Source organism: Nanorana parkeri, unplaced genomic scaffold (genome assembly GCF_000935625.1).
Source record: "Nanorana parkeri isolate BGI_ZX_2015 unplaced genomic scaffold, ASM93562v1 scaffold2632, whole genome shotgun sequence".
Lineage (NCBI taxonomy): Eukaryota > Metazoa > Chordata > Amphibia > Anura > Dicroglossidae > Nanorana > Nanorana parkeri.
Window position 1 is genome coordinate 58631 of NW_017308900.1, and position 13401 is coordinate 72031.

General features: G+C 37.4%; 1 protein-coding gene across 3 annotated transcripts in view; it reads right to left on the bottom strand.

The window, feature by feature from the left end:
- The window catches only part of LOC108802056 (disks large-associated protein 3-like), an 82297-nt gene that overhangs the window by 28143 nt on the left and 40753 nt on the right, over nt 1–13401 (bottom strand). Inside the window, exons 2-3 of one of the 3 annotated variants that reach the window (XM_018573945.1) lie at nt 10678–10883; nt 1408–1471 (exon numbers count right to left, since the gene is read on the bottom strand). The exons of 1 other annotated variant lie outside the window; for it this stretch is intronic. In XM_018573945.1, coding sequence (XP_018429447.1) covers nt 1408–1471; nt 10678–10883 — 270 coding nt within the window. Of the gene's footprint in view, nt 1–1407; nt 1520–10677; nt 10884–13401 lie in introns of all 3 variants that reach the window. One more of the 3 variants, XM_018573944.1, reaches the window with a different exon arrangement.

Consider the following 13401-nt stretch of genomic DNA (forward strand, 5'->3'; position numbering starts at 1 on the left):
GCTAAAAAACCCCTGCCAAAACCTATGAATTGAATATGACTGATCTAAAGTGAAAAGCTTTTATATAAATACATGGTACCAAATCTTTCAAACTGCTGCAAACATTTGATCACCAGATCCAGAAAGTGTTTGTTTGAGGTGATTGCCAATAAAAGAGGCTTTACTAATTGCTAAATAATAGAGCATCACATACTTTCTTAATCAATGAAGTTTACTGTTAAAAACTTTTTTAACAAGTTGCAATGTAAAATGGTCTGTGTGTGTTGTATACTAAATAAAAACTGTTTTATTATTATAATTTGTATTAACATCAGATCACATTTTAAAAGTCGGGTATGCAGAAATGTAGAAAATTCTTAACAGTTCGCAAACATTTCCTCACAATTCCATGTCAGCCAACTGGGTAATTGTGGCTAAGTAGTGCAATGAAAAATCTACCTATTACTTTAAGTTAGTTAAAGTTACAGTGCAGTTCCTAAAATGTGACAGCAGTACAGGATTATCTAAGGCAATTAAGGTGTCCTCCTTAACAATGTAGGGCACTTGTGATGTCACTACTCATGTTGCCCATTGTTCTATTGAGGGCCTTCTATTCTACTGAGGGCCTTCGGTGGCCCTCCTACCTAAGGATCTGCATTGCAAACATATCCACTTCTACTTCATTTTCTGTGTGGATATATGCTTCCCTGCTGCTTTTTCATCATTCCCTCTAGGGGAGGCCAGTCTAACATAAGAAAGCAATGCTTTACTCCTCTACCAAGATGTTTGCATCCATATAGAAAGACACCAAGAAACAAGGCAAGGTAATTTGGTCCTGATGAAAAGATCAAAAATATAGCTCCTTGAACGATGGCTAATACCGGTAACTAATTTCATGAACTTACCAATTACAACAATTTGTATTCACAAGGCAGGGACATTAAATGTAAACCATTCTAAAGAAGTGCACCATCAACAGGTAACAATTACATATTCAAGTTCATGTGTCAAAGAATATACAGGAGCTTTTAGGAGACATGTAATGATATAATTGAGGGTTTTTTAAGCCTAAATAAATCCATATGTTCATAGTTACTAAAAAGGATTCAGTACAGTGCAATAAGCCAAGTAAATATATGACATAAATTGATTTTCATCAAATCATACATTAACACCCACCCATGAGATGAGCATAGAAAATAAGATTAAATCATCATGTGGCTTTACAGATTAGATATCATACACATCCCAATCAAATGAAGAAGCATCCATTGGCTTTGTTGAATCATTCATCTGAATATCTGCAATCCATATAAAACAGGGATTATGCAAAATGCAAGCAAGGATAGGGTGGACATGCATCCCACCAGCATTCTGTCCATCTCCAAGCATCATTCTCATTAGAAACCATGCACTTTCTATACTTACTTGACCCATGATGGAGAGACCATAGCCGTGTCCCTTTTGATGAATTTTAGGTGGAGTGCAGCAGCTGGGACAGTTACAGAGACATGAGTCAGAATATCGCTTACATGGAAACCTAGTAAAGAGTGATGAGAAAAGGGGGCTAATACAAGAAGAAAGAACCAAACTCAACATCATTTTTATCACATACAGAGAACCTATAAAATGTAGATTGCCATTATATAGAAGCTTATGCAGTAACATAGTGGAAGGAGCAATATGCATAATGCAAAGTAAAGTACCCACAGCAACTAATCAAAATATTTTACTGGTCCTACTTAAGTTACTCTGTGTAACTGCACTTTGCAGTTAGTGTCCTGGACCTTGGGCTGTGCCCAATAATATTAAATGAAACCTTTCTTGAGAAAAATGTGCAGACTGCTATTGCTGACCTCACATTCCTCAAATATGAGTTTTATGGCTTCAATGCTGATCCCGTGGAATCATTACTTATTGGGGTTGATTTACTAACCTTTTAAACACACCACGAACGTGTATACACCTCTGTAGTGTGTTCCCTCCCAGCATGATCTATGGGAGGAATCGAAACACCTTTGTAGTGTGTACACACCCAGCAGGTGTGTTGTGCAAAGCCCTGCAATGAATTGCAAGGTAATGTGGTGTAAATTAGCTCTATGTTATGTTGCTTGCGTTGATGAATGCAGGAATGTAAATGCATGAGCTAACCATTTTTGTCTAAACTGTGAAGCAGCATTATATATGCATCATGTGCATGATTTTTCCATATATGGCATTAGTGGAAATATGCTTTTAGAGACTTTTTGGTTGATAAATACGTTTTGCTGTGTGAAAATCACACACACCTGGTGTGTGTGTGTGTTTAGGTTAGTAAATCACCCCCATTGAGTCACTATCGCTGGACAAATAGGCCAGTGGTCAATGAGGCACCATTCACACAATCACAAAACACTGCAACACATGTAGCATGCATTGGTGCAAACTGGTACCTTCTAAATGGCACCCAATTGCACCTTGTCACTGGATGCGTTGCAGCGCAACATAACATGCAGAAGGCACTAACACTGACAGAAATTAAACATGCACTATTTTTGGTGCATTCTGGTGCATTGACAGCCCATTCATGCTGAATAGGCCTTAACGCAATGCCGTTAATGTACAGCATAACCCACATCAACACGTGTGTGTTAAAGCACCTCAACAGTGTTAATGGGCCCTGAAAGTATTAAAACCAGTGGTTCAGCATAACAGCCAGCCAACTTGCTTTTTTAAATAAAGGTCATCAATAGTAGCCCCCATATTTCTTTAAGGAAAGGCTTATCTTAATTGGCACCAGCTGCTAAATGGGATGGGCCCATCCATTTTTAGAAAGTTAAATATATTTAAACACATAAGTACAACATAACTAAGGTAGTATTGTATAAAGCAGTAGAGGCAAAATGTGTGAGAGATAAGACTAAGGGGCCATTCATATGTATGCGCTTTTGTAATATAAAGTACATTGGTATAAACATGGTGTGCTGCATTAATTTTAAATGGCACTACAACACCCTTTTACAGTAGCAGGCAACACATCCATACTGTGGTGCACCACAACGCATATGCTGCACGTTGCAGTGCATAAAAAGAACAGGTCATGCCTGATTTTCAGGCATTGCTCATTCATAATGACTGGTCTGTCTTACGCAAAACACATGAACAACCAACATAAAGTGCTTTACCGCATGTGCATTAACTCTCCGCAATTGTCTGTAAAATGTGGATGTATCCACAAATAAAATATAGCACATTTGATATCTGTATCTGAAAACTGCAATATAAATTAAGCAAAAAGAAATCTGAACAAAGTACATCAGGAGGCCAAAACCAAAGGAAAAGCTGAGCATGCATATGGCATTTTGATTTTCAGGCCATTTCCTAATGAATAACTGTCACATTCTATCTATAGATATCTAAACTATGTTCATTATAAGACCACCTTTGATAAAATGCCCAGTCTCAAGCCATTGATCGCAATCTTCTTGTAATATAGCTATTACATATCATTTTATGCTAACCAGCTCTTAAACGCCCTCTACACTTTTCTAAGCCTTTCATGATTGCCCCAATATTCTTAATATACCTCGGTATCATATGAAATTAATTTAATCAGGTCAAAGCTACAGAATGAGTAGGATTCTATGAGTGAGTCTGCTTAATTACAGTTCACAAGATATGTATTGACAGAACTAGCACAGATCAAACATGTGTCAGTACTGAAACAGTACATAGTGAAAATACTCAAACTAGATTACCACTCAGCTCTAATAAAAAGACAGAAAAATATGTTTAGGGAATAAGAGTCACTGTCTAGTCATCAAAAGGTAAGTTAGATATTTTGAGTGTGTTTTAGTATCTACTGTATGTATTTGTTTTCCCATCATTATGTTCCACCTTAGAAAGCAGCAAAATGGGTTTGGGCTTTAGGAAGCACTAAACATTAGCAACAAGGGTTGAGAAAGAACTTTGCATTCAGCTTACTAGGAATGTGACAGTCAGCCAGCAGCACATGGCAATTATTCACTGCTTGGAGCTTCTGAATTAAAAAGCATTAATATCACAAACATAGATAAGAAAGCTGAATACCAATGCTTATTAAGTACCCTGCTATCTTTGCTAATGCGTAAAGGATAATAACTCCATTTAAAAGTTTTGGAAAAAGGGGGCTGGCTAAATAACACTTGAAAATAAACTCATGAGCATTCCATTATTTCTTTTGTAGTTCTCTCAGATGCCACTTGTTGTTTCCTTCCATCTTTGCTCCACCAGGAGAAAGTCCTAAAGCCTGTCCTAGCTTCTGAGACATAAGCCCATTAAGATGAAGTCCTGACTTACAGGTGCTTAACAACCTCTCCCTGTCCCTCACTAGTGTTGCTGCAAGTAATTATGTAGGAAGGGAAGGTGGAGTAAGGGATGAGAGGCTGGTTGAGGGACAGCGTGTGAACAGAGAAGTTCTCATCTTCCTGAGCTTAGAGCCGGACATGATGTGAGTGTACGCAGTGCTGGGTGGCCTGTGGAGAGGAGAGACAGTTGGACTATTACTCCAGTTGGAAATATCAAGTATGTAGAAATGTGGAGATTGAGTCTCTCTGGGGTAAATTGACTAACCTGTTCTAAGCTGATGTGACTTTCGATATGTCTTGTGAAGTAACAGTGCCGCTAATGTACTGTTTTTTGTAGTACACTAACTCAAGTAAACATGACACTTCTATTATTATGAAATCCAGCCTGAGCTGACGTTATTCCTTGCAAGGATTCCAATCATGCAGTGAAAGAGGGACAAATGCCAGCTTAGAGTGTGGGCCCAGTAATGGAATTGTATTCTGGTTAGGCCAGGTTGGGCCTTGCATATAGCTCCCAAGGGAGTAATGTCTTGCTTTTCCTCACCATCAGAAGCAGGAATTCTGGGGAGACCCATTCAAAAGGAGTTCAGCGGCGCCACATTAATTACCTCAAGACTAAATAAAAGGAATTAATCTCCACGTGGTACCACTTTGTAACACAGCAACTTTCAAATTACTGCACAAAGTACTTTTATTACCGAGTCCCTCTAAGTGTGGAGGTATGAAAAACATGTCCAGGCTATAGAATAATTGTTAATTCAAATCAAAGTGAACATGAGATATTCTAACATATTTGTAAGATAACAATAGTGCTGAAATGCAAATCTAAGCTCTTTGGGTCCTAGGCTCAGGCTATACACAAGCCAAACATCTGCCCAAATTGAGATTAAATTGTGAAATGCCAGTAAACGCTCTGGCATTTGACTGTAAACAGTTGATGGTCAGGGAGTGGGGCTTAGTTCCAGGAGGGCATGGGACAAAATCTAAACTTGGATGGCCGTCTAGGCCACCTACACTGCCTAGCATATGATTTAAGGTACTCCCCAGGAGCATTAGGATAAATTTAAAGATTAAAGTGCATGCAAAGGCAAAAGGTCTTAGTCCCCACTGGAGAGATTCACCCCTCTATTTGTCCTGGTGATCATTGTTAATATGACAGCAAGCAAGAGGCAATCCTAAATTGCAGAGTTGTCATGAGACATGAGAACTGTCTAAGATGGCAAATTCCTTTACTTTAGTGAGACTACCTCCTATGCTGTGTTGCATCTCCAACACAGAAAGTGAAGAGAAGTCTCTGCAGCAAGACACAGACAACTACTCTTTCCAAAAACTATTTCTGCTATACATACATTTTAACACAGGCTCTTGCAAGTGTGGTGCATGGACTTTGGCACTGTAGTAGAAATGTTATTAAGCCAGGTAGGTGGTAGAAATAGTTGAAGACAAATTTCTAGAGTTTAAAATCTCACAAATAGGTAACATGTTAATTATCTATCTTTAGTGACTTCTACTGTTGTGGAAATAAGTGATCATTAAAAAGTATAATGCAATACTACAAAAATATATTTTAAAAATACATGATTCTGCATGAAACAGTGTTTCAGTAAGATTACACTAATTTATTCCTAAAAACGTAAGCACGGCCTGCAAGCCAAGTACAGACCTCCAGGGCTTTATTGTTGTCACCACCTCTTTTACATTTTGTCTAGTACTACCAGACAATTTGTATACTTGACACAATGATATACAAGATGTATCCACAGATTACCAGATACTCTGAGCAATTAAGACTCGATTACATTTTTTGCATAAAAATAAACTCTAATTTTTTTTGTTTCGAAATACCGTTGTCATAAACAAACAAAAAATTGGGGCAGAAATATTTTGTTCCAAGCGTATAGTTTTTTGCCCATGGTATTTTAAAATACATGTGTCCTACCAGCAGCACTATACACATTAGGGATGATTTGGTAAAGAAGTAAAGGCCGCTTGCTTAGCAAAGTAATTAAGAGTAAAAAAGCAAACAAAGGAGATAACTTGGTTAAAGCTTAAAGTGACATTAAACCCTCAGATTTTTTAACATAAACCAATACTGTAATGTGTGCCTTACTGTTATCCATGGTAGTTTTCCTTCTCTTTGCTGCTCTTCCTTTTAAACCCTTATCTCTTCTCATGCTGGGGGAGAACTTCCCTTTGCAGCTGAGTGCCTCTTCCTGTAGTGCAAGTGTAATAATTTACACTTCCTGTAAAGCAATACTGTAATGTGTGCCTCTTCCTGTAGTGCTGGCTCAGGTTGTGAACCTGCACACAGACACCATGTATCCATTCCATAGACAAGACAGTCTGCTGCAAAACAGAAGTTCTGCGCCCAGCATGAGAAGAGATAAGGATTTAAAAGAAAGAGCAGCAAAGAGAAGGGAAACGACCATGGATTACAGTAAGGCACACATTACAGTATTGCTTTATGTTAAAAAATCTGAGGGTTTAATGTCACTTTTAGGTATCCACTTATTCAAATAAAGAAAACTTCCACTTCCGCTTGAGAAAGTCACTGTAGTGATGACAAAACATGTCACTATCTCAGTGGCGTAGTATCCACCCACGTCTCCTGAGCTCCTGTATTCAGAATTAAATGTTGTGAAATAAGAATACTAGATCAAGTTCTTCTAGACCCTGATACATGCATCTGATGTTTTCTCCCCATGTCCATTCTGTAACTTGTGTCCTGGATATAACCTGCCACATTAGTTTGGAGTATAGGCATCCTATTTTATTTAAGCATCACTCATAACAACTATATTTGAGTTGTACAAGGGACTGTGAACCTCTGAGTTCTAGAGCCTGCTTTTGGGCAGTGGATACATCTCAAGATGGACATACTTTGAAGGATGGATGTGTTTCTAATATCCATGTATGGCCTTGACCAAATAATTACCCACAGGGTACGGATAACAAATATTTATGATTCTTTGATAAAATCCTAATATCTTGCAGTTATATTACCACACCATTGTCCGTGTACCATTAAGTCACGATTATGCACTAAGCAGGTGTCATAATATAAAAACCTTACTTTGACAACTTGAAGGAATCTTGGTTAGCTGTTTTGATCCACATAGCTCTATACCCAGTGAACTGACAAAGATCTTGCTACGAAACTACTGTGCATAGTAAATGTGATCCCCATTTATTGTTTATTCTAGTGCACTATTTGCACTCAATTAGAATATTTAAGCAAAGTGTTAACTTGCTGCTATTAGATTGATGGCCGTCTTTCACATGCATATATTGGTGGCATTCAGTCAGTAATCTAGGAAATGTGGGTGTTGTTTATAAATCTGTACCATTGACTTTTAATCTTAGTTGCTTATTATCCATAAAAAGTCTTGAAAAATTCCTTTTAAACCAAAAGGTTGTGATTTTTTTAAATTATTTGTTTAATGATAGGGGAATACCTGAAGCTTAAACCGAGGTATTTCCCTATTTGTTTGATTTTTTTGAAGTCAGAGTATTGCTCTTTGATTTTTTTTATATTGTGGGATACTTATTCCTCATAGGAAATAATGAAAATCTGTGGTCCCTTTGAATACCCAATCTTGTGAGGGAAATTAAGGAAGAGGGGTAAGAGGTTTATTACTAGGACATACATGCTTGAGTAAAGTGAACATCTTTATACTATTTAATAAGCTTATTGAACACTCACTTTTCTAAGTGTACAGTCTCTATTTAACCCCTTTTTTAAAATACATTGTACTGCACAACAATCATTAGGGATCTATTCATAAAGTTGGGAAATAAAGTTGCATTTTATTTCAATGCAAAGTTATTTATCCACCTATGAAGCCTCTGATTTTTTTTGAAAATGCAAAGATCAACAGCAAAAAATGGAAGGAAAGAAATAAGTGAAACTGAGGCATTAACTGACATAATCCAACATTTGCATTAGCAGTAACGCACATTACCGCAATGCACTATAGTGTGCGGTGTATGTGAGTTGCAATGCTGTTTGCAACGTAATCAGATGCACCTTTATCATACAATGTGATATGCATTGTGGTATGTTAAGTTGGCCAAACAAAAGCAGATAGATAGAATCCTCCTATTGTCACCACTGCAGAACACCAGACACACAGGCTGGTTTCTCTATGGTCATAGTAGAAGACCTGGAAGTATGTGTTCCTCCATCGCTCTGTTACCAGCTCATATGCCCTACAGTCCTGGACAGATGATTAGAGGGTTGACCTAAAATCTGGAAATTCCCTCTGAAAAAAAATGTTATGCTCACTAACAGCACCACTGTCCCAAGAGGAGTAGCTTGGACCCAATACCCAATTCACCCAATGCAAAATAAAATTAAGAGAAAGAACTACCTTTTTGAAATGATCTATTACAAAAAAATATTAACATTCACCTTTCTTGTTTCTAGTCTCAACTTAAACTTACACTATAAAAACCCAGTTTAGGGTTAAATAAACATTACGTAATTACTTTACTTTACCCACTGTAAATACTATGGGTTTGATTTACTAAAGGAATATAGACAGATCACTTAGCAATGCACATTTTCACTTTGCAAGGGAATTTTCTCTCAGCTTAGTGAATGAGGGCTGAAGTTCTGCTGACTTTAATCATCCAATCAATTGCAAGAGAAAATCAATTACTTAGAATTTTCCTTGAACATGATTGGTATTCTTTGCAAAGGGAATTTTCAACACATTCACTAAGCTAAGTGAAAATTAACTTTACAGAGTTAACATGCTCTACTTATTAAATAAATCAACCCCATTTCTTCCTATACAGCCAATAAAGGAATTTAGAAAAACTGCATAATAATAATACTTATAATTGCTTTACATGTCATTTTGTAATTTAATGTTGTTAAAAATCACTTTTCATTTCAGTTATTAGTTTGCCACAAATTATATAAACTGACAAAAAATATTTTTTCTCTTCCTAGCTAATACAGATTCCTGTTGCCTAGGATGTTAGCTAGGAAAATAAATATTATTTTTTTGTCAGTTTATGTAATTGGTGGCTAAAGACTGAAATGAACAGTGTATGACATGCAGCAGAACGTCAAACCCATGCTTATATGGTCGGCTTACTGCTTTTCCCAGAAGTCAACAGAAAGTTTGAAGACAAATAACAGGCATCCCCTGTAATTGGAAATTTTATTTCTAATATGTAAAACGAGCTTATTAATGCATGAAGCCTGATCTGGATAGTAAAGACAGACCTTTCCACCTAGCAGTCAGTTTGGCAAGGGGCTGGTAAGGATACCCTGTTTCCCTGAAAATAAAACCTACCCCGAAAACAAGACCTAGTACTATTTTTGGGAATTGCTAAAATATAAGGCCTACCCCGAAAATAAGACCTAGTGTGTTTTTTTGAGCCAAAAAAAATATAATAAGACAGTGTCTTATTTTCGGGGAAACACGGTATTAACAAAAGCAGGTAAGAATCTGCAATATAGCTGCTAAAATGCTTGTAATGTATGTACAGTAGGTGATCCTGGGAATTAAATTTTTAGAATGTCAGCTGGGTAAATACAGAATATAGATCTCCCAGAATACCATGTTCCAATCAATATAAACAATTGAGATCCAAGTCATTAACCAATTTCACCTGAGTGAACACATGGGCAGATTTGCTTCACAAGGTGTAATTTAAAAAGGGATTTATAGACAAAAAGACCAAACATGGGATAGGTTCAAATAAAAAAAAGTTTTTTTATTTACTTTGCAAGTAAATATGTAGGGGGTCCATGGAACAATCTACCAGTTAACAGCGATGGCAGTAGTAATTTACCTGCCTCCACATGTAGCACATAATGCCTTTATCACCTTTAAGGCCACTAGCTGTGTAGAAGAGCTTGGTGCCAAGCTGGTGGAGTCTATTTTTGTAGTCTCTTTCTGAGGCATCTGTATAGTGTTGAGGTTCACACCTGGTGGCTCTGTCCATCGGCATACCAGCCTGTATGCTTTGTGTACTGGGTAGGGAGGGTGCTCTTTTTAAAAAAAAAAAAAATTAAACTAGAACTTGCATATGTGCTTTGATAATGAAAAATAATGGATTATACCTAGACGAGGGTGATGTAAATCACAAGGAATGAGTGAAAAGAGTTAAAAAGCTTATTTTATCTGTTTATAAAAAGACAGTATTTATCATCAAATTGATTTTGGTGTAATATTAACTTGTAACAAAAATATAGCTGTAGCTTTTTTACGTATATGCAAAAAAGGTGAAACTGAAAAAGAAAACAAAAAAGCAGCACAATTCCAGTTTCACCCCTTTAGTGATTGGGTCCTAGATTTTGCCAGTGAAAATATAAGAGACACTGACAGTGTGAACATGGTTAAGAAGAGTTTCCTACTTGGTTCTGGGATGGTCGACACTTGAAGACCTGCGATATCTTTCACGCCGGCGAGCACCTTTGGGTGACATTTTGGGGCTGGTATCAGAGTCTCCACTGTCATCATCCCCCATGGCTTTGATGTAGCTGCCACTTCTCATTCTTCGGCAGGGTATTTCTCCTTCTTTTCCAGATATTGGGTATCCCCCCCATTCATCTGGTGGTACCTGCAGAAAGACAAATAGGGCATTTTTGCACAGCAAGTTGCTGGTTTCTCTTATTTTATCTTTCCCCCTAGTAAATGTATATGTTAAACATCTAGAAAGCAGAAAGATTACACATTAATATATCTACATCAATATTCTTTTACAATCTGTTGGTCAGTCTGGGCATAGTTGGGCATTAAACCCATTGTGAGAGTGGGGATTAGGTAGTTCAGACCATATATAGAAAGATACATGGTTTTCATTTAATGTCAGTGGCCGATTAGTCATGAACATGGCAATTTTGTTGGATTTAAGCAGCCAAAAAACTGGAATAAATATGTGTTCAAAATGCAATTTAGAGTAGTACTGATGTAGTTTTAATTTAATTTTACCTATTTATGATCATGTATTCACTGGAAATAAGGAAACATTTGTTGTTAAAAGCTGATCAAATGTCAGCAAATTAACTTGCAAACATTGGGGATACTTTTGATTTTGAAAGGTTTAAGAAGTACTTGTCAAATTCAACTAACAATGTTAGTCTGAAAGCTTAATAAATACTTCCTTTCACACAAAAAAAAGAGGATTTGTTATATTTGGTTGTTGTGAAAGCATAAGGGATTGTCTGGAAAGTACTGGTGTAAACTTACAGTTTACCAACGCGCAACAGGAGTACTAATTAAATATTTCCTGTAATAAAGTAGTATATCATATAACAAATGTAAGAATTAATGGTTTACATGGCAATATTTAAGGCTTATTATCTTTGAGTCCTCATTTGAATTTCTCCTTTATACACCATGAGCCCGCAACAAGCACAGTAACTGGTGTTATATAAACAGTGTTCTAAAGAGGATTACTGCATATCTGTTCCCGAAGCACAAGTCTGCAGAATTCCTCACAAGGAGAGACAAACTAAGCATACTTTAGGGGAGGAATTAAAGTACACCTCTCCTTTGAATGTTTTCTATCAACTACATTTCTGCACACTTCTGCAATACATCTTCTACAAATGACAATTTGTATAATGTATACAAACAATATACTTTTACATTTTTGTTAAAGTTTAAAGCTTTGTAGTTAACTATCAAAAGAACAGATTGCTATAGGTTACTGTACTATGCATATTACTTTTTTAAATTTGCATGATAGTTGTGGAAAGAAGGGAAACACAGCAAAGACAGAAGGTTAGTTGAACATAGCGTACCATTAAGTAAACATGTATCTTGTATTGCTGATTGGCAACTTGAACACTGACATAAGGCAAGAGATTTGCAAAACCCCCTAATATGAGATAATCATTATTAAACTAATATGCACAGCATCCTCAGACAGAATACAGAAATATAGGGCTTACAAAAGAGGAAGAAAGGGGATTCTAGATATGTACCTTTTAATGTGCTATATATATAAAAGTGGAGAAGAAACAAAGTAACATTCTGATATTATAAGAATGATAATGGAGAGCCAAAAACTTAGCAATGTTAAAAAAAACTAAATCCTGATGAATCACCAGTGTAAACACTAGCTATTGCACAGCTCAGAAAATAAAGAGTAGGTCTGAAGATTTCTAAGGACGGACAATAACATTAGATTTGGACAATCAAATATAATCATTTAATGGCGCAAGGGATTTAAGAAATCAACTAGGGGGTCTATTCACGAACCTGCCGTAGGCAGCCAAGTGAACGTCCGACCTGAAGCGTAGTGAGCCGAGCGCTGTGAAGTGCAGAAGGAGTTCGACTCAGCCGATCCAACATCTGGATCAGCTAAACCCCGAACCTCCGGCAGCCTACTCACTGCTGTTCAGTCTATTCTTATAGATGCCGAACAGCAGTGAGTAAATAGCCGAATGCCGCTGAGCGGCATTCGGCTCGGCTGTTCTGCTCGGTCCCTCTGTGGGACCGAGCAGAACAGAAAAATAGTTTAAAAAGTACAAAAAAACTATAGAAAATGATTGTGCGGAGCTAGCAGTGACAGCTAGATCTGCCCAACTGTTTTCTATTGGCCGGCGGTTCTGCTGCCGTCAAAAAAAAAAAAATATATATTTTCGCCATAGGAATGAATTGCTAGATTCCTATTGGCTATTGCGATTTGCAATAGCCAATAGCAAACTAGCTATTGCACCCGCCCTCTGCTGCTGTCAATCACTAGAGGGGACCTGATGGAGAACTGCAGGTCCCCTCTGCTGATTGACAGCAGCAGTGGGCGGGTGCAATAGCCAGTTTGCTATTGGCTAGTGCAAATTAAAATAGCCAATAGGAATCTAGCAATGCATTCCTATGGTGAAAATCTTTTTTTTTTAATCTGACGGCAGCCAACAGCTCCATGTCAGAATAAAAAAAAAGAAAGAAAAAGCAGGGAAAGTTTTACTCTGCTCAACTCTGCTAAACCTTTCTTGGAAAAAGTGTTTCTCTCCTGGGCGGCCGGGAGCAAGAGACTCCCAGAGCGCCCGGGAGAGTTTGCTGTCTGGAGATCAGTGTCCCTGGTTAGCTGGTAACCAGGGACGCTGATCTCTCTGCAAGTGGCCGGAGCCAGC